The sequence below is a fragment of the Parasteatoda tepidariorum genome, chromosome X1, assembly GCF_043381705.1.
Source record: "Parasteatoda tepidariorum isolate YZ-2023 chromosome X1, CAS_Ptep_4.0, whole genome shotgun sequence".
Lineage (NCBI taxonomy): Eukaryota > Metazoa > Arthropoda > Arachnida > Araneae > Theridiidae > Parasteatoda > Parasteatoda tepidariorum.
The window spans coordinates 45,892,053-45,911,062 of NC_092214.1; the positions used below are offsets into that span (position 1 = coordinate 45,892,053).

The 19,010-nt window shown below is 26.0% G+C and overlaps 1 protein-coding gene across 1 annotated transcript in view; it reads right to left on the minus strand.

The window, feature by feature from the left end:
• The window catches only part of LOC107448567 (CD109 antigen), a 129,470-nt gene that overhangs the window by 32,304 nt on the left and 78,156 nt on the right, over positions 1-19,010 (minus strand). The window contains exons 12-22 of the mRNA XM_016063821.3: positions 18,370-18,567; positions 17,071-17,220; positions 16,128-16,268; positions 11,504-11,552; positions 10,578-10,691; positions 9,152-9,275; positions 8,177-8,294; positions 7,942-8,055; positions 4,752-4,868; positions 1,757-1,885; positions 1,457-1,628 (exon numbers count right to left, since the gene is read on the minus strand). Coding sequence (XP_015919307.1) covers positions 1,457-1,628; positions 1,757-1,885; positions 4,752-4,868; positions 7,942-8,055; positions 8,177-8,294; positions 9,152-9,275; positions 10,578-10,691; positions 11,504-11,552; positions 16,128-16,268; positions 17,071-17,220; positions 18,370-18,567 — 1,426 coding nt within the window. The remainder of the gene's footprint in view (positions 1-1,456; positions 1,629-1,756; positions 1,886-4,751; positions 4,869-7,941; positions 8,056-8,176; positions 8,295-9,151; positions 9,276-10,577; positions 10,692-11,503; positions 11,553-16,127; positions 16,269-17,070; positions 17,221-18,369; positions 18,568-19,010) is intronic.

A 19,010-nucleotide genomic window follows, 5' to 3' on the forward strand; every position in this document is an offset into this window, starting at 1 on the left:
GAACCAATTTATATCTTAGTCAAAGAAACAGAAAAAAACTCGTGTTAAAAGGAAAATATACTTACTTTTTCCACTTTCACTTATCGTTTCGGAACTATAAAAAAAGACTTAGAGAACAAAAAGCTTTTGTTTTACCTACCTTTTTTGAAATAGTTTCATTATAAACAAGACTTCAAAAATATTTTAAGAATAGGAGTAAATTCTTAAAAAAAATTTAACTTTCAGACAAAAAAATCATAAATACGATGCATTTAAAAACCATTGCATTTAAAAACCCATTCAATGCATAAGTTTTATTTGTCTAAATAAATTTATGAAAAACACTTATTAATTCATTTAATATAGGCAAGGAAATCATTAATTTTAATTTTATTTTCTTCATGTTCCGTATTAAAAAGCAGTTTCCAAAACATTTTAAATGCCTTTAAGAAAAATGTAATTAAGAGCAAACATTTTATTTTCTTACTGTGAGAAACATTTCTTTAATTTTGATTTTATGTATTTACAGATTTCATCTACTTGTACTTTTTATTCGCAAATAAATATTTTTAATTAATCTTAAATCGTAAGTAAATGTAAAAAAAATTAGGTTTTGTTTTAATACACAACTTGTAATATTTTTTTTATTTTCTTTATTTAATATATTTATTAACTTTGAAGGTTGCGCTTTAAATTTTCTTCAAAAACTCAATAATATTTTTATAATTTATCACCAGTTATTGAAATTTTACAACACGAAGAAAATATTTTAGCAAAACTGCTGCACTATAAGTTAATGGCATTTTTGGTAAAATAGAAAAATTAAAAATAAATTTTAAAATAACCTAATCCTGGTTAATAAAGTTAAAATATACGGCATTTAAATTATTTATTTAATAATTTTCCACTCATATATATATATGTGGGGGGGGCATAAAAAACTTCAATTAATCTTTTTATGTTAGTTCTTTTCTGTAAATCCTTTTATTTTATTTTATTATTCTAATCGAAACGCTTTCTCACACTTTTAAATTCACATCCTGTCCATACATCTATTTTTGACTCAAGTATGCATTAATTAAAAGAAAGATATTTTTCCCCTTTACTCTTTGTGGGAATCGCGTGACCTATTTGATAAACCAATTGCAATTACTAAGATTTCCCTCTTTCCCTAAATTGAAACATTTTACGGATTTACTTTGCAAGAATTTCCCCAACATATAATTGAGGAGCACAACTTTTCGTGTGCACTTTAATGACTCATCTCTGCCTAATAATTAATAAATAAATTTTGTACCCTCCTTCCCTGCCTATATATATATATATANAATATATATATATATATATATATAAAACAAATATTTTTGCTGGATAACTAACATATTTCTATTTTTCATTGTAAAATCATTGAATTATTGTAATAAAACTATAGACTCGTTTTGATAAATTTAAAAACTAGTCACAACCATACAGTTACCTATAATTGATACACTCGCTTTAGGTGAATCAAAAATGTAATAACGATATGTCTCTTCGTAAGGAATTATAGGATCTTCTGTTACGTTAACATCCAAGTAACGTATAAGATAAGCTTCATTCCTCATATCCAAAAGTAAAGAAGTGTGTCTATGAACAGGTACACCATCTGGCTGAAAATAATAGAAAAATACAATTATTGATTGAAAATAATTTTCATTGATATTGAGAGAAGTATATTTCAGTTTATATATTTAATATAAATTAAGAATAAAAAATAAAATAAAAGTATTTGTCGTACAGAAATAGTTATAGTCATTTCGGCTACATCTTTCGCAACCTGTGTTCTTCCTATGATTGTTACTTGAATCTCTCCAATTTTCGTCGCAACTATCGGTATGTGAACAAAAGCATGACTAACAGGTTTAACCTAAAAATAAATATGATAGTCAAAACAATAACAAGCAATAATTTAATTATATAACGTGATCATTTTGCAAAATATCTAAAAAATAATTCTTGTAAAATTCAAATGAATATCACATGTATTTTTGAAACCCAAAATGTATTTTGATTGTATATTTTTGTGTGTTATTATACGTTAATATTTTGACAAATGTTGGTAAAATATAAAAACAATTCTAGTTAATTTTCCTAAAAGCAAACTCGATAACTTTCAGTCAATAATTTTTGACTCAATTTGAAATTTTACATTAATCAGGGATTTTATTTTCAATTGCCAAAATTGTTCTTACCCTTGTTACTTTTCGGTTAAAATTGTCAGCACAAAATTCGGACGATTTTAGTAAAAGTAATTAAAAAGAAAATATTTTTAAACAAGTGGAAATGAAGTATTTTTTTTATTTCGATGTGAAAAACAAACCATTATAGAGCCAGAATTGCAAAATAATAGCTTATTCTATAATTGTATTAATACTTGTGGGTCACATTTACTAGGGCGTCAGGAATTTGTGAGAAAATACTAATGAAAATGAACCATGCCTTCGGCTAACGGAAAAAAAAAGTGTAATCAAAACTATCAGAATTTTCCGTGTGACTTCATGGGAATTCATTCTTCTGACTTCATGGAAACACCAAAAACGCTTTGGAAACGATTTTGGTAAGATTAACAATAAATTTGGTTTTATAATATGTAATAAAATTTGATAAATGTGGTAACATTTGATAATTTTATCATTATATTTCAGAGGAAGGCATAAAAATCATTTATTCGGTTAAATTTACCTATCAGTTTTGCATTATTGATTAAATGTGTATTAATAATTATAATTTTGAAGAATAGAATTTACGGTAATCCATTACCATATAAAGGGAAAAATTACCAAATGAATGGTATAAATAACATATATTTTAATTTTATTAACCTGAATTACGGTATTTTTTAACCAGAAATATCATTTCCATATAATAGAGTAATTTTACCAAAATTTTTTTCTCCGTGAGGAGCAACTCCAGACCACAATATTCTGGAATACTTCTGGAATAGCTGAATATTGAAACTCCACTTATGAAACAGTCGATTGAAAATTTTAGAAAAATCATTTTTACAGGAGAGAGAGAATAGGAAACTTTTTTTCACTGTGATAAGAGCTTCGTACATTCAACAATGGAAAACTTCGATAAAAATGGCCTTTAAATTTTTCCTTTCCTGTTTTTTCTTGGTTTTTGCCTTCGAGACCGAGCATTAGAAATGTAGATATCAAAATTGCATATTTTTTTCAATTCAAAAACTTTTATATTTTGTAAGCAATAAGAGATTCGTGTTTTTGCAAAGCTTAAATTCGTGTAATTGTGCAAAATTAATTTCTGACTTTCTTTGCACGGATTTATTTACCAGCCGTCTCATATTAGACAATAAACATAGCATAAAGTGTTATTTAAATAAAATTTTCTATAAAATGAACCAAAAAAATTTTATAAAAATACTTAATAAATGAAGAAATAATAAAATATTTAAAAAAGCTGTATTGTTCTTTTAATATGAAACAAGACGTTAGAAATTGCTGCTCAAAATACTGTATCATGTATCTCTCAAAAAATCTCTCAAAAGTTAATTTAAGCTGTAAATTCTAAACTGTCACATTTTGGGGTTAATACTCCTTTTTAGAAACCATTTAATATAGATATTTAAAGCATTATAATAGTGAGATAAATATTAATATTTATGGTGGATAATTTAGAAATTGTGATCATTATGTTACAAGCTATTTCAGTTAATAATATTAACATTCTTAATAGCACGTTGTTTTCAATTATTTCAACTGTTAAACACATATAATTTGCAATGCATGATAACGCGTATTTTTCATATATAGTGTATTTTAAGTTCGAAACGCTAATTTTAATAACTCGTCACGGAGAAAAAAAATTCTGGTAAAATTTCCGTACAGTATAAAAATGACATTTTCGGTTAAAAAAAAACAAAAATAAAATAAAATAAAAAATAAATAAAACATAATTTTGGTTAATAAAACTAAAAAGTACACTATTTAAACTATTCATTTCATGATTTTTTCGTTCATATGGCAACGCTTGACCGGATTTTTTAGTTTTCAAAATTATAGCTCTTATTACCACACATTTAGTAAAGAATACAAAATTGAAAAGTAAATTTAACCGAATAAATGGTTTTAAGCCATGCTCTAAGGAATCATGATAAAATTACCAAATTTCACAGCATTTATTAAATTTTCATCAAGTATCATATAACCATATTTTGTTAATTTTACCAAAATCATTGCCGAGGCACTTAGGTTAAAATTACCGAGCTTTTTGGTGTTCCTATAGAGACAGAAATACGAAACATTTTACCATCTGGTAGTTTTGACCATAATTGTTTCCTCAGTGCATAATATTTAAACTAATAAAAGAACTAGTAAATTTCAGTTGCATAATTCAAGCATTTAGAAAATAAAAATTAATAAGGCAAATTTTAGTAAATGTCATTCAAACATTTTTAAGTTATAAAATTTTTCATAAATGTGTCAGAAATAAAAATATAAGGAATGACACCAAATGAAGTTTTTTATTGAAAATAAAAGAAAAATATTATAAATAGATTACTTTTACTTCGAAATTATAAATGAATAAATAAACTCATGAATAAAGAAAATTAATTTTCAAAAATTATTGACAAGTAAATATTTGAAAGAAATTGGTTATATTTTAAACCTAAAGTTGGACAGTCATTTTTATGTACTTTTTAATGTTTGAAATTTTGAATAACTCTTTGATACATGCTAAGGCACAGACTGGATTATTAAAAACAAGATTACATAGATTAAATGTTGCAGCTCTCCGCTTCCAGTTCTTGGATTATATGATGAAACTATTCCCATGGGCTCCACTTGAACAAATCTATAATCGTCGGAAGCCATCAAAATAATTTCAGCCTACAACAAAAAAAACTTAATAAAGGAAGAATTTCTGAAATAATGAAGGCAAATATAAAAATTCAAAGTTATAACATATAATTTCCATTTATTTATTCGAATCTTGAAAATTATCAAAACTGTTATGCATAACTTTTATTTTCAATAAAATTTAGTTCTTCTTAAGCATTCCATTAAAACTTAAAATTTATTTTATGGCATTTATAATTTGATAAACATTCATTTATTAAATTATTAAAATTTTAGGCCTAATATGAAAGTTCAAAAAAAAACGTTGAAAAACCATGCAGCGTATAAAGAAAACTTTATTTTTATTTATTTTTTTTTTGGTTTTAATTTTCTTGAAGAAAAAGTATTAATATTTTTGTTTTCATTTTTTTATTGTCATTAACATTTTAAATATAACAGATTTCAAAAATAAAGACATAGAAAATTTCGTTTCACAAGTTTCAAGCTATGCTAGTATTCTGGGAAAAGTAATTGTTGGTAAAACAGACTATAAATCAAAAATTTCCATCTCAGAAATAAAAACCTCATTTTTGTCGATTCTCTTACCCTTGAGCACCAGACTATTCTTCGAAACATGAATTTATTTGCTGATTTTAGTTATGACTTTTACTAAATAAGGTAGTTATAGACTTTATAAGTCGTTTATCCTGCAATTGTAAAATTTTAGTTAATTGTTAAATTATAATGTTAAATTATATGACATTTTAATTGGTTGACAGGTGTTATATTGTCTATATAAAATAGTGGTAAATTATTAAATTATTATGTTAAATATTATCAATAATATAAACTGGTTGATAGGAGATAAGTAATGGTTAATTATTTCTGTTCCTAATATATTTCGCAACTACAACAAACAGATAAGGAGCATGAATAATAAATTCGTTCAAGTGTTGAATTGAAATGTTTTAAATTCACTAAACTGAGATAGATACTCAAGCTAGGGTGCCTTTTTCCCGCAATTTTTAAGAGGGTAGTGAGATTTATTTATTAATTCACATAAATAAGCGGGTATGGAAGATTAATACAAAGAACGGCCTATAAAAGTTGGCAATTTTAAAAACAGATAGCCCACGTTTGAGAAAGATAGCACAAAGATACATAAGGTTATGGCGGGATTCGATCTTGCTACCATTACATTTCTGTGTGCTTAGCAAAACAGCTAAAAATATGAAGGGCAGGGGAGGTCCCTTGGAATTTTTTGCAATAAATAAATATAAATAAACACTCAGATTTAAAGCGGGATTCGAACCCACTACCTACATCTTAGGGTATTAGGACAGACTGATACGAAACAATTACGTTACTGATATAGTTCAGTTTTGTTCAGTCATTTGTATATTACGCTTATATATATGATATTATAAATACGATTTATATACAGTTTTAAAGATTGGTAGATGTTAGCTTACATTTTGCATAGAAATAATAAAAAGGCTAACCGAACGAAAATAAAGTTAACAAGCTTTTACTAAATAATATAGTGGTTATCAAGCTGCTGAACATTTTTGAGTCATTTCAAATATTACTAGAACTGTTGAGGCTACCGCCTCCTTTTGTAGTTTATCAGAAAACCATTTTACCGAATTTACACCATACTTTACTAATAAAACCGTATTTTATTTGTAATTATATCAAAGGTCATTATCAAAGCTCTATGGTAAAAATTGCTGTATGTTTTGAAGTTCTCATGGAGACAAAGAACACGGTAAGTCTTACCATATCCTGGTAGTCTTAACCATACATTTTTTTTCTCAGTGCAATTTTACATCGTATCCAAATACCAAAATTCTTTTTTTAAATTTTACTTATAATTAAAGTGAATGACATAAATGATATAAAACTTCTCTTAATGCCCCGATTACGAAAATTTTCTTTATATCAATCAAATGAAGGCTAAGCAATACTTTTAATGATTTGCTCACTAAACAAGGTGATTTCAAGTCATTTTAAAACATATTTAGATTATTTTCCTGTGACTAGTGTAAATCTAATATTGAAGATAATAAAAATGCAAAACACTTACACAAATCTATATTAATAAAAAAAAAAAGATTGTGTCTAAAGATTTCTTTAACATTAAGTTTTCTGCCTCCTTTTACTATCTCAAATATAAACAAAGGATTTGCTGTTTACTTATTTTGCAAATTCATCCAGGCTTTATTTTCTGTCAAAATGTATTTTTTAATCCTTTTTATTTCTTTTGCCCCTAATTTTTTTCCTTTTTATTTCTTTTACTATTTAACTTCACGTGTCTTTCATTTCATATGACATTTCATTTTTATATGCCATTCTATTCCATTTTATATCATAATTATATCAGCTAACTTTCATTTCATGTGTAATTTTATTCTCGCTTCACAGTTAATTTGTACTTGTTAAAACCTAATTTATTCTCACTTTATTACTAACTTACTTGACTTACTTCTGTTGTGCACTTTATGGTGCACAAAGAATTTATTTAGTTCTCAATATGATAAATAAGGAAATTATAAAACTGTTTTTCATTAAAATGTTTTTTTCCTACTCATTTTTGCGGAAAACATTTAAAAAAGAATAATTTTAATCTTACTACAAAGAAACTTCATACCTTTTATAGGGCAATAGGATCCTTAAAACACTAATTATTTCAAAAGCCGCAAATTTCGTTAAAAAAATTAAATTTATTATCCCCTATGCTCACACAGTAAATTAAAATGTTGAAAAATATCAATAAAAATCTACACAATAAAATCTAATCGTTAAAATTGTTTAATTAACTTTACTTGAATTGAACTTTACTCATTTTAGCCAACTTGTGTCGAAACTTGAAACTTCCTTGCTCTATTCATCTTTTAGTTCTTATTAAATATTTTTAATATATAAAATCATATATATATAAATGATATATTATTATGATTTATATAATTTTTCATGAATTAGCATTCTTCAACTATTTTGAGATAAAAAAAAAGTGGGTGGAGTAAATTCCTCATTTTCTTAGGAAATAAATTCTACAATAAAATAATGATATCCTTAACATTTTTCGCAGATAATGAGTACAGAACAAAAAAGAAATTATTACCTTTATTTCGATAAATTGATAATTCATAACGGATACCCTGATGCCAATTTGCTCACCAATTACTGCCTCTTCCGGCCCTTCAGCAATAATGAAGAATGGTTTCGTTGAATCAAACTAAAAACAAAGATTCCAAACTTAGTACTAATGACGTTCTACCGTACTTTACTTTAATTAAGTATACTCCCACATGAGGTATTATAATCAACTTTAATTTAAATAAATGTAAAGAGCTTACAATTATTGATTCGGGTAAAATGTGAAGTCCATACATTTTGTTCATTCCAACAGCGTTTAAAGCATAAGCGGAAGGACCTTTTGGAGCCGTCGTTCCTATATATTCTTCTTGATCTTCTCTAAGAAAATTATATTACAAAGATGTGTTAAAAATAAAATTAAATAAATATTTTTGAATAAATCATCACAAACGCTACTGAAGGATACATATTTTTCACTATAGCTACACCCTCAAAAAGACGTCTTAACGAAGAAGCATAATATCTGTACTTTGTACCACACTACACTATGAATTTGATGAAATCTTAATAATGCGTTAAACATCCATTTATATTGAACCCTAGTATAGTGTAAATAATAATCGATATTACTATTGAAGCAAATTTGCATGTCAGTATGGTTCAATACTCTCCATAATTTCGAACAATGTAGTATTATATAACTCATTACTCTTATTCAAATATTGTTTAGGTTATAAACAGAACAGAGATTTAGCCGGTAGCACGGTTGCATATTTGCGTACCGTTTCTTGAAATGGGTAGATTCTAAAAATTTATTCAATATATATATATATATATATCTATCTATAAATAAAAAGCAAGTACACTTGTTTTTGTTAATCAATTGGTATATTTTGTGACCAAAATGTTCATACTGCATTAAAATAATATTTAACAAAAAGAGTTGTAATACTACTAGACATTCTATGCCTTTANATATATATATATATGCCGTCAGTGCCGGAGCAGTTTCTGCAACTGAGTTCTCTGCTGGCACTCACGCCATGCTAACACCCCTCTCATGACGCAGTTGTATTCATCAGTATTTTCCATTTACATTTTCTGCGAATATATATATATATATATATATATATATACATAATACTGATATTCATTTTATATGGAAATAATTATTGTATTGATAGAACAAAATAAATTTCATATATTACGTATTGTAAATTATATAAAAAAATTACCCAATAATTTTGTTCTTCCATGCAAAATTCCCTGCTGTAGCATCATAAAATGCGCCTTGTCTATTTCGTCGATATAGATAAAACTCAAACAAATCCTTATCTTCATTCAGCTGCATTTGGAAACCTGAAATAGTTATAGATGTACAGACTTATCATTATTTTATTTAATTAAATATACAAAATATTTTACAGTGTGTTAATAAGAAAAACACTATTTGTTGGAAATCTATACAAGGCATTCTTTCATTTGTTGTATAAGATCTGCCAGAAGAGAACTCAAAATGCATTGCAAGAAAACATAAAATGCACTGTTTAAACCATTTATTTTTTCATTGCAAGAATCGTCTGTGCTGCTACGGATATCCAATAAAATCCAGGTATTTGAGAGAGTCCGTTAATCTATGGTCAGACTCTAGCAATGGTAGCCATAGTAGAAGCTTTAGCAATGGTAGAAACCATTGCTAAAGTCGCTAGCAATGGTAGAAACTTTAACCATTTTCGTAACATTTTCGCATATCATCTACCACAGAACGTGCAATATCTTTGACCAATAAATACTTCAAATTATTTAGTTTTCTGTCTCTTTGTTCCTTGTACCTGTCATACTATTTACCCTTGACTTAAAGTTCCATCATAAATACCATCCTTAAAATTTGTTCCAATAATCCAGGAACACCCTGCACTGTTAGAACTTTCACTCTAAAATTACTGTAAAGTAGCCTGCAGCAGTCTGTCTGTCCAATTAACCATGAAGTTTACGCTTGTAAACATTTTGTTACCTATTATAAAAAGTTTTAACGGTTTTAAACCTCTACGGTTTGAAAACGTTTAAAAATGGTATGGTTAAAATACCGAAATAAAAAAATATATAATATTCCAACCATTTACAACTAACATGGTTTAAAACCGCAAAATAGAATCAGGGTCTAGTAAAATAAATGAAAAAAAAGCTTTATTGGATTAATGCAAAGTGTAATAGCTGTTTAATTGCCTAATTTGCCTCCAATTTAATATTTACGTTACGAAAGAAACAAAAATCAGTTTCAAAATCGTATAATATTTATCAAAGTCAATCTAAGCAAATGAATTTTAAATCAGCATTTTTTGAGTGAAACTATAATTCATGCGACAAATATTTTTTAAACATAGATTTGTCTCAATAATGAATCATCGGATTTTGAAACTTGGTTTTTCATTATTTTTCACTTAAATATCGATATTCGGAAAGAAAAAAACTTTTAATAAGGGTTTTGAAATATGTAAATGTTTTACAGGTAGAAATTACGATGTTTCTCCGATAAGAGTTCTACTTAAAATTATTTTGTACATAATTTTTCAAATGATTATTAATTTTTATCAGCATATTGTATTTATGAAATTATTTTTTACATATCGACTATATAAAACTATATGAAATGAAACTTACAGCTTCCTTCATCAGTTCCATCTTCACAATCTCTAATTCCATCGCATTTTTTGTTGGTTGGATAACATTGTCCCGACTTGCAGGAACTTAAATCTGTAGATGTATTGCAAAAATCTAAAATGAAATAATGCATGTGCACTTAGAAACCCTTTTTATAAAACGATATTTTTCGTATTTTTGTTCTCAAAAATTATTTCTCCTTCAAATTATACATTTGACTAAAGTACAAAATAAACAAGAATTTACGAATATTTTATTTTTGAGCTACGAACATGAAACATATATTCAGTATTTTTTATTTTGAACAGGGTTCAACAGTTAAAAGTTGAATTATTTTCCTTAGTACAGGAATTTTTGACACTATAAGTTTTATGTATTTTTCGCAGGTAATTATACTATAACACGCAATAAATAATTAACATAATATTTTATTATTTACCACTTTCATGTATAATGCATTCTCAGAAACGTAGAAACATATCAATCTAGATTATCGTAGTATTTAATCCAATTTTACTTTATTGGCTATCTGTTTAAAAACTGTATAAATTTGTGTTAAAAATCAGAACTTCCATACTAAAAATTAAATAAATAAATCTAAAATTTTCCATTTAATATATTGTTGTTCTTTTAAATTTAATACTACCAATTGAGAACCTTGTCAAAAGTTCTATGGCACAGAAAATATAAAAATACATGTTTAAACAATGATTTTAAAACATATTTCGCGTTAGACAACTGAAGAGCTAAGCTTCACCGCTGTCCACAAATTTTTACAATATTGTAAATGGAGAAAACAATTCACTTGTAAATAATTTAATTAAAATAAATATTGAAATAATGTAGAGTGGCCTAAAACTATTTGGAAATGATATTTATTTCAAAATTAATAAATTAAATTGAAAAGTAATAAATAAGTTACTTACATGGCAAATAACTAACGATTAAATTAGTGAAAACAAGCAAGTTGGAGTTCTGGAAAGAAAGAAATTAATTCATTACCTATTTACATAATAACAATAATTCTGACAATATATATTGATAAAACATTTCCTGAGTAAAAGGCAATTTACAACATACATTCAAAGAATGAATGGATGCACAGTGGGCAAAAAAAAATTATAACATATCACCAGGAATAGCTTTCGCTCTGATGATCGGATTTTAACGTACTAAGTGTAAATCTTAATGGTTTCTTGGGGTGACTTCAAATATGCTAATTAATTAGTTCTAATTATTAATCAAGTTACGAACTTAAACACAAAAACACATTTTCTCTAAATAAACATATATATATATATATATATATATTTGGAATTTNTAGGCAATAGACAATTTTTAACTTCATTTAATATATATATATATATATATATATATATTGATTCTCTTGACTCTCAAAATAGGGGGCTAGTAAGCCACATAGTTATATATATTTGGTAATAAACAACCAAGGAAAATCACCGCCCCAAATGAATATTTTAAGATAACCCATAAACTAATTTACGAGTTTAATTCAAATGTTTAAATACTTAATTTTACTCCGTTGCTAAGCAACCAAGTTCAGACTATTAAAAAAAATCGAAATAATTTTCTATGCAAAAATTGAAGTTTCTAGGCAATAGATAATTTTTCAGCTGATTTCTGACGAAAACGAAAAAAAAATTTTTCTTTTTAATCTCCCTTGAAAGGAAAAATTGAATTGATTAATAAATTATTTATAATTTTCTAAGCTTTTAGAATTTGAATACATGAACTTCTTATCTGGCATTAATTGGATTTTTTATGCTGTTTTTATACTTCATTTATACGAAGATTTCATACTATAATCAATCTTACGTGACTTATTATAACTATATAAAAAATTTTAGAGATAATTATTTTTACAGCTTTGATGGAGTCTTCTAGGCAAGAAAGTTTAAAGAAACAAAAAAAGTGACTGAAAAATAAAATGTAGATTTTATAGTAATTCTAAGTCACATTCACAAGGTTTTATATAATTTACGATAGTTCTTTTTTTTATAAATGAAGGAATTGCTAAATGCTAAGTGGCCTTTTAAAAACATTGAAATGTTTTATGTTTAAGAATAACATATTGAAATAATGTGTTGCATATTGTATGATTCATTGTTTACAAAATCGCTTCATTCTACGAGATATATAGGTTACATTAAGTTACATTTGGTTACATCTTTGGACAAAGATGATCTGCAAATAGCATCCTGATGTACATACATTCTGAAACTTGTTTTCGCAAATTCATCAGAAAATGTCGTATTGCATGCTATTCAATTACGAAAAGCTACATTTATCACTAATTATCGCTACTATTGTTTCTTGCATATATCTGATACGAACAGAGTTCGTAAGGTCCTTAAGATACTGAAATGGTGGCACAAAATGGTCAAGTTCATTAACTCAAAATATTTGGTCTCAAAATTTTAATTTTAAAGTTAAAGATAACTTCATAGATACAATATTGATGCTACGGTTCTCTTACGTTTTTAAAGACCACATGAATCCTGCTAAAGTATTAAAATGCATATGTTTACTTTTAGGAGCATAAAATCCTTAACAAAATAATGATCAAGACCCAAATGGAAAACAGTATAATTTCTAAAAAATTTCAGGAAGGAAAATGAAGAGGGAAATAAAAGTCGACCTGCTTCGAGAGTTCAAATATAAGCGCCAATTCTCAAGACTTCATCAGGCGTGAATGACTTATGACGTTAATTATAGGACGCTCAAAACATGTCCACTTTTATTATCATCTATTATTTTTTAAATCAATGAAGTTTTTAACTTTACGATTCAGTTTCTTGGAATCATTCATTTAGTTACACAGTATATTAAATTACTTCAAGTGATATTAAAATATAAGTTTTACGTAAGATAAAGGTATAGGTTCGTAGATTGAAAAAATAATAATTAGTCATTACTTTCTAAAAAATCAATGTAGAACAATTTTTTTTTTACTGCTAGACATAATAACACTTTTTAAGGGCATAAGAAAATTCCATATACAATTGAAATATCAAAAATCGAATGTGAAAATGGAATGTCCCCTAGCACCAGGAATCAAAATGAAGTAGTTACAAGGACAACTATTTCAAACAAGTTAGCGTTTCCGTCTTGCTCAAAGTTGTTTGAAAATGTATTTCTTGTTTATGAATTCAAAGATTACCATTACTACCGATTTTATTTATCGGTTCTATGTATATTTTAGAGTGCACTTTAAGGCGTATTTAGATCGAATTCATTTTTACACCCTTATTTGCTTAAAATAATTAAATAATTTCCTATAAATAAATAATTCTCTGAAAATAAATTAGTGAAGCTCTATGATTTAATGCGTTTATAGTATACGAGGCTTCCATCGCATATCATTAACCTTGATGCAGCTATCATTAAATTAATGGAATAAGCTTAGATAAATAATTATAGTTAAACATTTTCTCGTTTTGGCCTTCAAGGAATAATATATTTCGTCCAAACAGATTTCAATTCGGGAAATAACAAAATTATTGAGCTTAGGTTCCTTGGAGCAATATCATTCTTATCCTCTTACGACGAAATATAGGAAAAATTGGTTTTCACAGTTTTATACAGTTGTAAGAAGTATGCAACCTTCTCTAGCGGTTTTTTTCTTCTTCAAAAGATGTTCGAAAATTGCGTACTTTTATTACATTTTTCAAATCCGATGATGATTCTAAAATAGACACGGCTTCGGAACCTTTTTAGAAATTTTAATTTTTGGCATTTGCTGTTTAACAAAATATGTAATGCATTTTCCTAATAGCAAATTATGCTATAATAATATTCTGGGAATCATGCTAAAGTTGAAAAATAATTTTAGCAAAAGTAAATTTTTTTAACATCTTTTTTTAAAAGAACAGCTTTCTTAAAATTAACTGTGCAATATATAAATTTAAACGTCAAAATAAAATTGCGGTTCGAATTTGTTCATTTAAAAAACAAAGCAAACAATTGTGGTTTTTTTAGTTGCACTAATATGTGTTTACTTTTCACAAAGCAAACAAATAAGAAACTATTAAGTAAGTAAATAAATAATTTGTTCGTTTAATCTTAGCTGACAAGATTTTTATAGCATTTTCTATGTTAAAATTACTCAGTGCAAAACTGATCATAGTAAATAGGTGCACCCTTTTCTCTAACTAGCTACAGTTCTGAGAATCGAAAAAAAAATTAGCAATTACTTACAACGAGTGCAAATTTAAATAAAAACCTTAAGTACCAATAAAAATTAAACCAAATAGATTAGTATATGATAAGAAAAAATCTACGTAGTAGCATAAAGAAGGAGTAAAAAATATAATGAAATAATTAGTTGACGCAATTTTGTAAGACACGCGCCCAGGTAATTAAAAATTTAATTTAGCAATTAAGTTGTTTGAACGATATTTAAAATACTGAGATATTTTAAGACGCTTAAAGATTTTGGCTACGTCTTCGATAGCTTTTTATGTTCGGTATCTTTATGCTCCTTGTAGTGACTTATGAAACATCAACACTATTTAAGACAATCTATGAAGTTACAAGAAAAAAAATGAAAAAGAGGCAATCAATAATTTATCTTCATTTTTCGAAAAAGTAGTATGCTTAGTAAGTAGTCAGCTGTTTTGAATCGAATAATTTTAAGCAGCAGAATGTTTTCAATTTCTTAATAAAACATTTTTCTCAGCTAGTAAGCTATAATTCTGAGTTTTCTTTTAATAAAAACTTTACAATAATTAAAAAAGGAATTTTACTTTAAGGGAAAACCTAAATTAAAGTACTAAAAAGTTTATTAGTATATTAAGGAAAAATTAATATACGTGGTAGTGTGAAAAATAATATTTTTAAAAGTGTTAAAATTTAATTAAATAATTGGTAAAATAGTTTAAAGAAATTTTTTTATCCTCAATTAAACTAAATAATAAAAAATAATAAATTATTATTAAAAATTATATCTTGCATGAAATTATCTTTTTGTAAATGAATTTCATGAGTGGGGGCAATTTTTTTCTCTGAATTGCTTAACTAATTTTAAAAGTATGACTAAAAACGCAAAAAGTGAACTTAACATTAATGGGTTTGAACTTTGGATCGCTCTCCTGACCAAACTATGGGGGCTATATTTCCCAGATTGCGGTTACCCCCTATATTTTGAAGATTAAAAATCCAAATATGTAAAAAAATATATATATGTTTATTCAGAGAAAATACGATTCGGTGTCCAATTTCGTAACTAAATTAATAGTTAGCACTAAATAAGTAGTATATTTGAGGTCACCCCCAGGAATCATTAAGATTGATACTTAGTGCGTGAAAATCTGATCATTAGAACGAAAGTTATTCAAGGTTATATCTTTTTTTTCTTTTTTTTTTTAGCCCACTGTACAACAGAGGTAAAAAAAATCGCAGTCATTTTATTTCAATCTCGAATCTTATTGCTATTATTACCTTTTTTCTTGCTTAAATATTATATGAACATTTTATCATAAATACTAATAGAGCAACTTATAATGCAATTTTAAAAAAAAACTAGTTTACCTCAAAAGAATTTTTAGTATCTCTTGCACTATTATGCGTTGTATAATATGATATTTTTTCAGGAGAACCGTCTCTATTACGCCAAAAAGCACGATGAAATTTCAAATGATCAGGTTCAAATTCATACATGGCTTCATTGATCTAAAACAATAAAAAAAAATCATAAATGTATAAATAATATTACATAAGTCGCCACAATCAAAAACATTAACTGTTACAAAAATTATTAAACCTTATTTATTCCTTTCCAATGACATATTTATGTAATTAATGTAAAATATTTAGCCAATTTAAACTTAATGTTCAAAAATTGAGTTCAAAATTAAAATAATTTATATATTTCATGAAACTACAAGGCATGGTGCTATCTATTAAGTTAAAGCAAAGAATATTGGCTAGCATTATTCTTTGCTTTAACTCAAAGAATAATACTAGCCAATTTTCCCAAACCCTATTTTTTCTATTAAAGATTAATTTTACCACGTTTATGTATGAAATTTGACTGCAAAACTACTTTTATTATTATTTTCATTCAAGTTTAAAATTAATAAATCATTAAATATGGAATGTTTTTTTAGGAAAATGATGACTTCTTTTCAGACATCATTTTGAAAAACAGAAGACATTCTATGATCGGATGAGTAAAATTTTTGATCGCTCTTTACTATCAAAATAATTCTCATTAAAAAATATGTAATGAATACTTCATAGGCATTTTTTTAAATTCTAATATATTTTGTAACCTGCATATACAATGTGTCTCAGGATTATTGGGATAAACTTTGAGGGAAGGTAGGGGACATCACAAGGATTCCGATTTGCATAGAAACTCATTATCGCAAATTTAAACATTTACAGCTTGAACATTTATAGCTTGAACCAGCAAAGATTAGAAAAATTATAAATTCATATGGATTTTTCTTGCATTTTCTTTTCTACTCACTGAGGTCACAGTTAGTTGTTGGCGTCCATGAGTAGATACGTGATCGCTGTCAAATCCCCAGATTCCAATGTTGGATTCTGACGTTAAAAATGGTATCAACTCAATATAGTTTCCAGATCTTTCTTGCTTCATATTGACAACCAGCTTAAACTGAAAGCGTAAAAAAAATTAAATAAATTTTATGTAAATTAAAATTGATCATATTAATGATTTTTAATTAGAAAGTATTACCATAATTTGTGCAGTATACGGAAAAGTGTTTATCTTTCATTATAAAATAAGTGCTACTCTCAAAAAAAAAAACTTTTTAAAAATTTTTTTTAATTTTCAAGTAATTACTGGAAATTATGTTCAAATAAGAAATTTTTTGATGTTGGATACAAAATTGACACTTTCTGTAAAAATGTTTCTACCACAGAAGAAGTCTTTATATGTTTGTTAATAAAACACAATATTTGGAATAATAAAATTGAAAAAGTTATCATCTATAAAATTATATATTGCATTACAAAAATCTTTTATTTTTTAATAATGCATTGCGTATGTAAGCACTCTTTAAAAGATCTTAATTTATCATTTAATAAGCGAAGTAAAATTAAAAACGGGTATAAACTTATTCCTAGCTAAAAATGTAAACACAAAAGATGCATGTATACTAAAACCAGGAAATAATAAATTTATGTTAAATATTTCTCCTTTTATGCATCTTAGGCAAAACACAATGTATATATTTTTAATAATTAACAAAAACAATTTATTTTCATTTTTTTTAATCATTTGCTCCCAAACATATTTTTCTAAAGCTTACTAATGGCAGTTATAGAGAGCAGAATTTTTCAAAAAAAAAAGGTTATAGTTTGGTCAGAAAAGAGGTCAAAAGTTTGGACCCTTAATGTTAATTTTACTTTGAGAGTATTTTGGCAGTTTGAGAACTTTTTAAGTGAATTGAAAAAGTTTTCGCAAAAAATTATAATTTTTCTTTATTTAAAAATAATTCCATGCAAAAATTAGTTTTCAGTTATTATATATTACTTTTAAATATTTTATTTAGAAATCACTGAAAACATTTTGAATTGTAATATCTACAATTTTTAAAATCATTTTAAAGAATATAATTTTACGTTACAAAATACAAAGTTTGAATGATTGATTAGTTTTCTCTCATTTTAAATATATGAATCATTTTGCACAAAATGCAACATAATTTATTTTGCAATAATTTTCCACTATTGCTTCACTGATGCTAAAACATTTGAATTTTTAAAAATTTTAAATTGTTTTATCTATTAAAATTATTACGTCATGTTTATTCAAAGCGTCTATAGGTATTATAACGCTATCTGTTAAAACTTCTCCATCAGCAGTAATATGGTAAACCACTACATGAAATACTGGAGCCATCTCTGGAGATACGGGTACGGAAAATGTTGTTATACTGTGCAACATTCCCATAACTTTCTCTGTTCCAGTTTGAACGATGATTCCTTTGGCCACAACCTAAATTTGAATTTAAAAAAAGACTATAACTTTCTCTTATTTCAATTCTTAAAATAAATTTAAAATTACCAAAATTAGAATCGAGAAATTCAAAATAAATATCTGTACATATAGGTCAAATATATGTAAAAAGGGTTATTATGGAAACTATTGCAACATATTATTACAGTTGAGAAGATAGTCATAACTGATATTGCATAAAATAAAGCTAAATTTATGTCACATTTAGTTAAACATTTATTAAAACTATACTAAAATCATTTATTAAATTATTATTTTGCACAATATCATTGTAACAAAACAATTTTGAATAACGTTCTTAATATTTTAATATCAATTACAGTAATCAACTATCACGATCATCACATCAAATAATAAAAAAGATTATATTTTGAAATCAGAAAGTTTTATAGCTTCAAAAGGAACATATATATATATATATA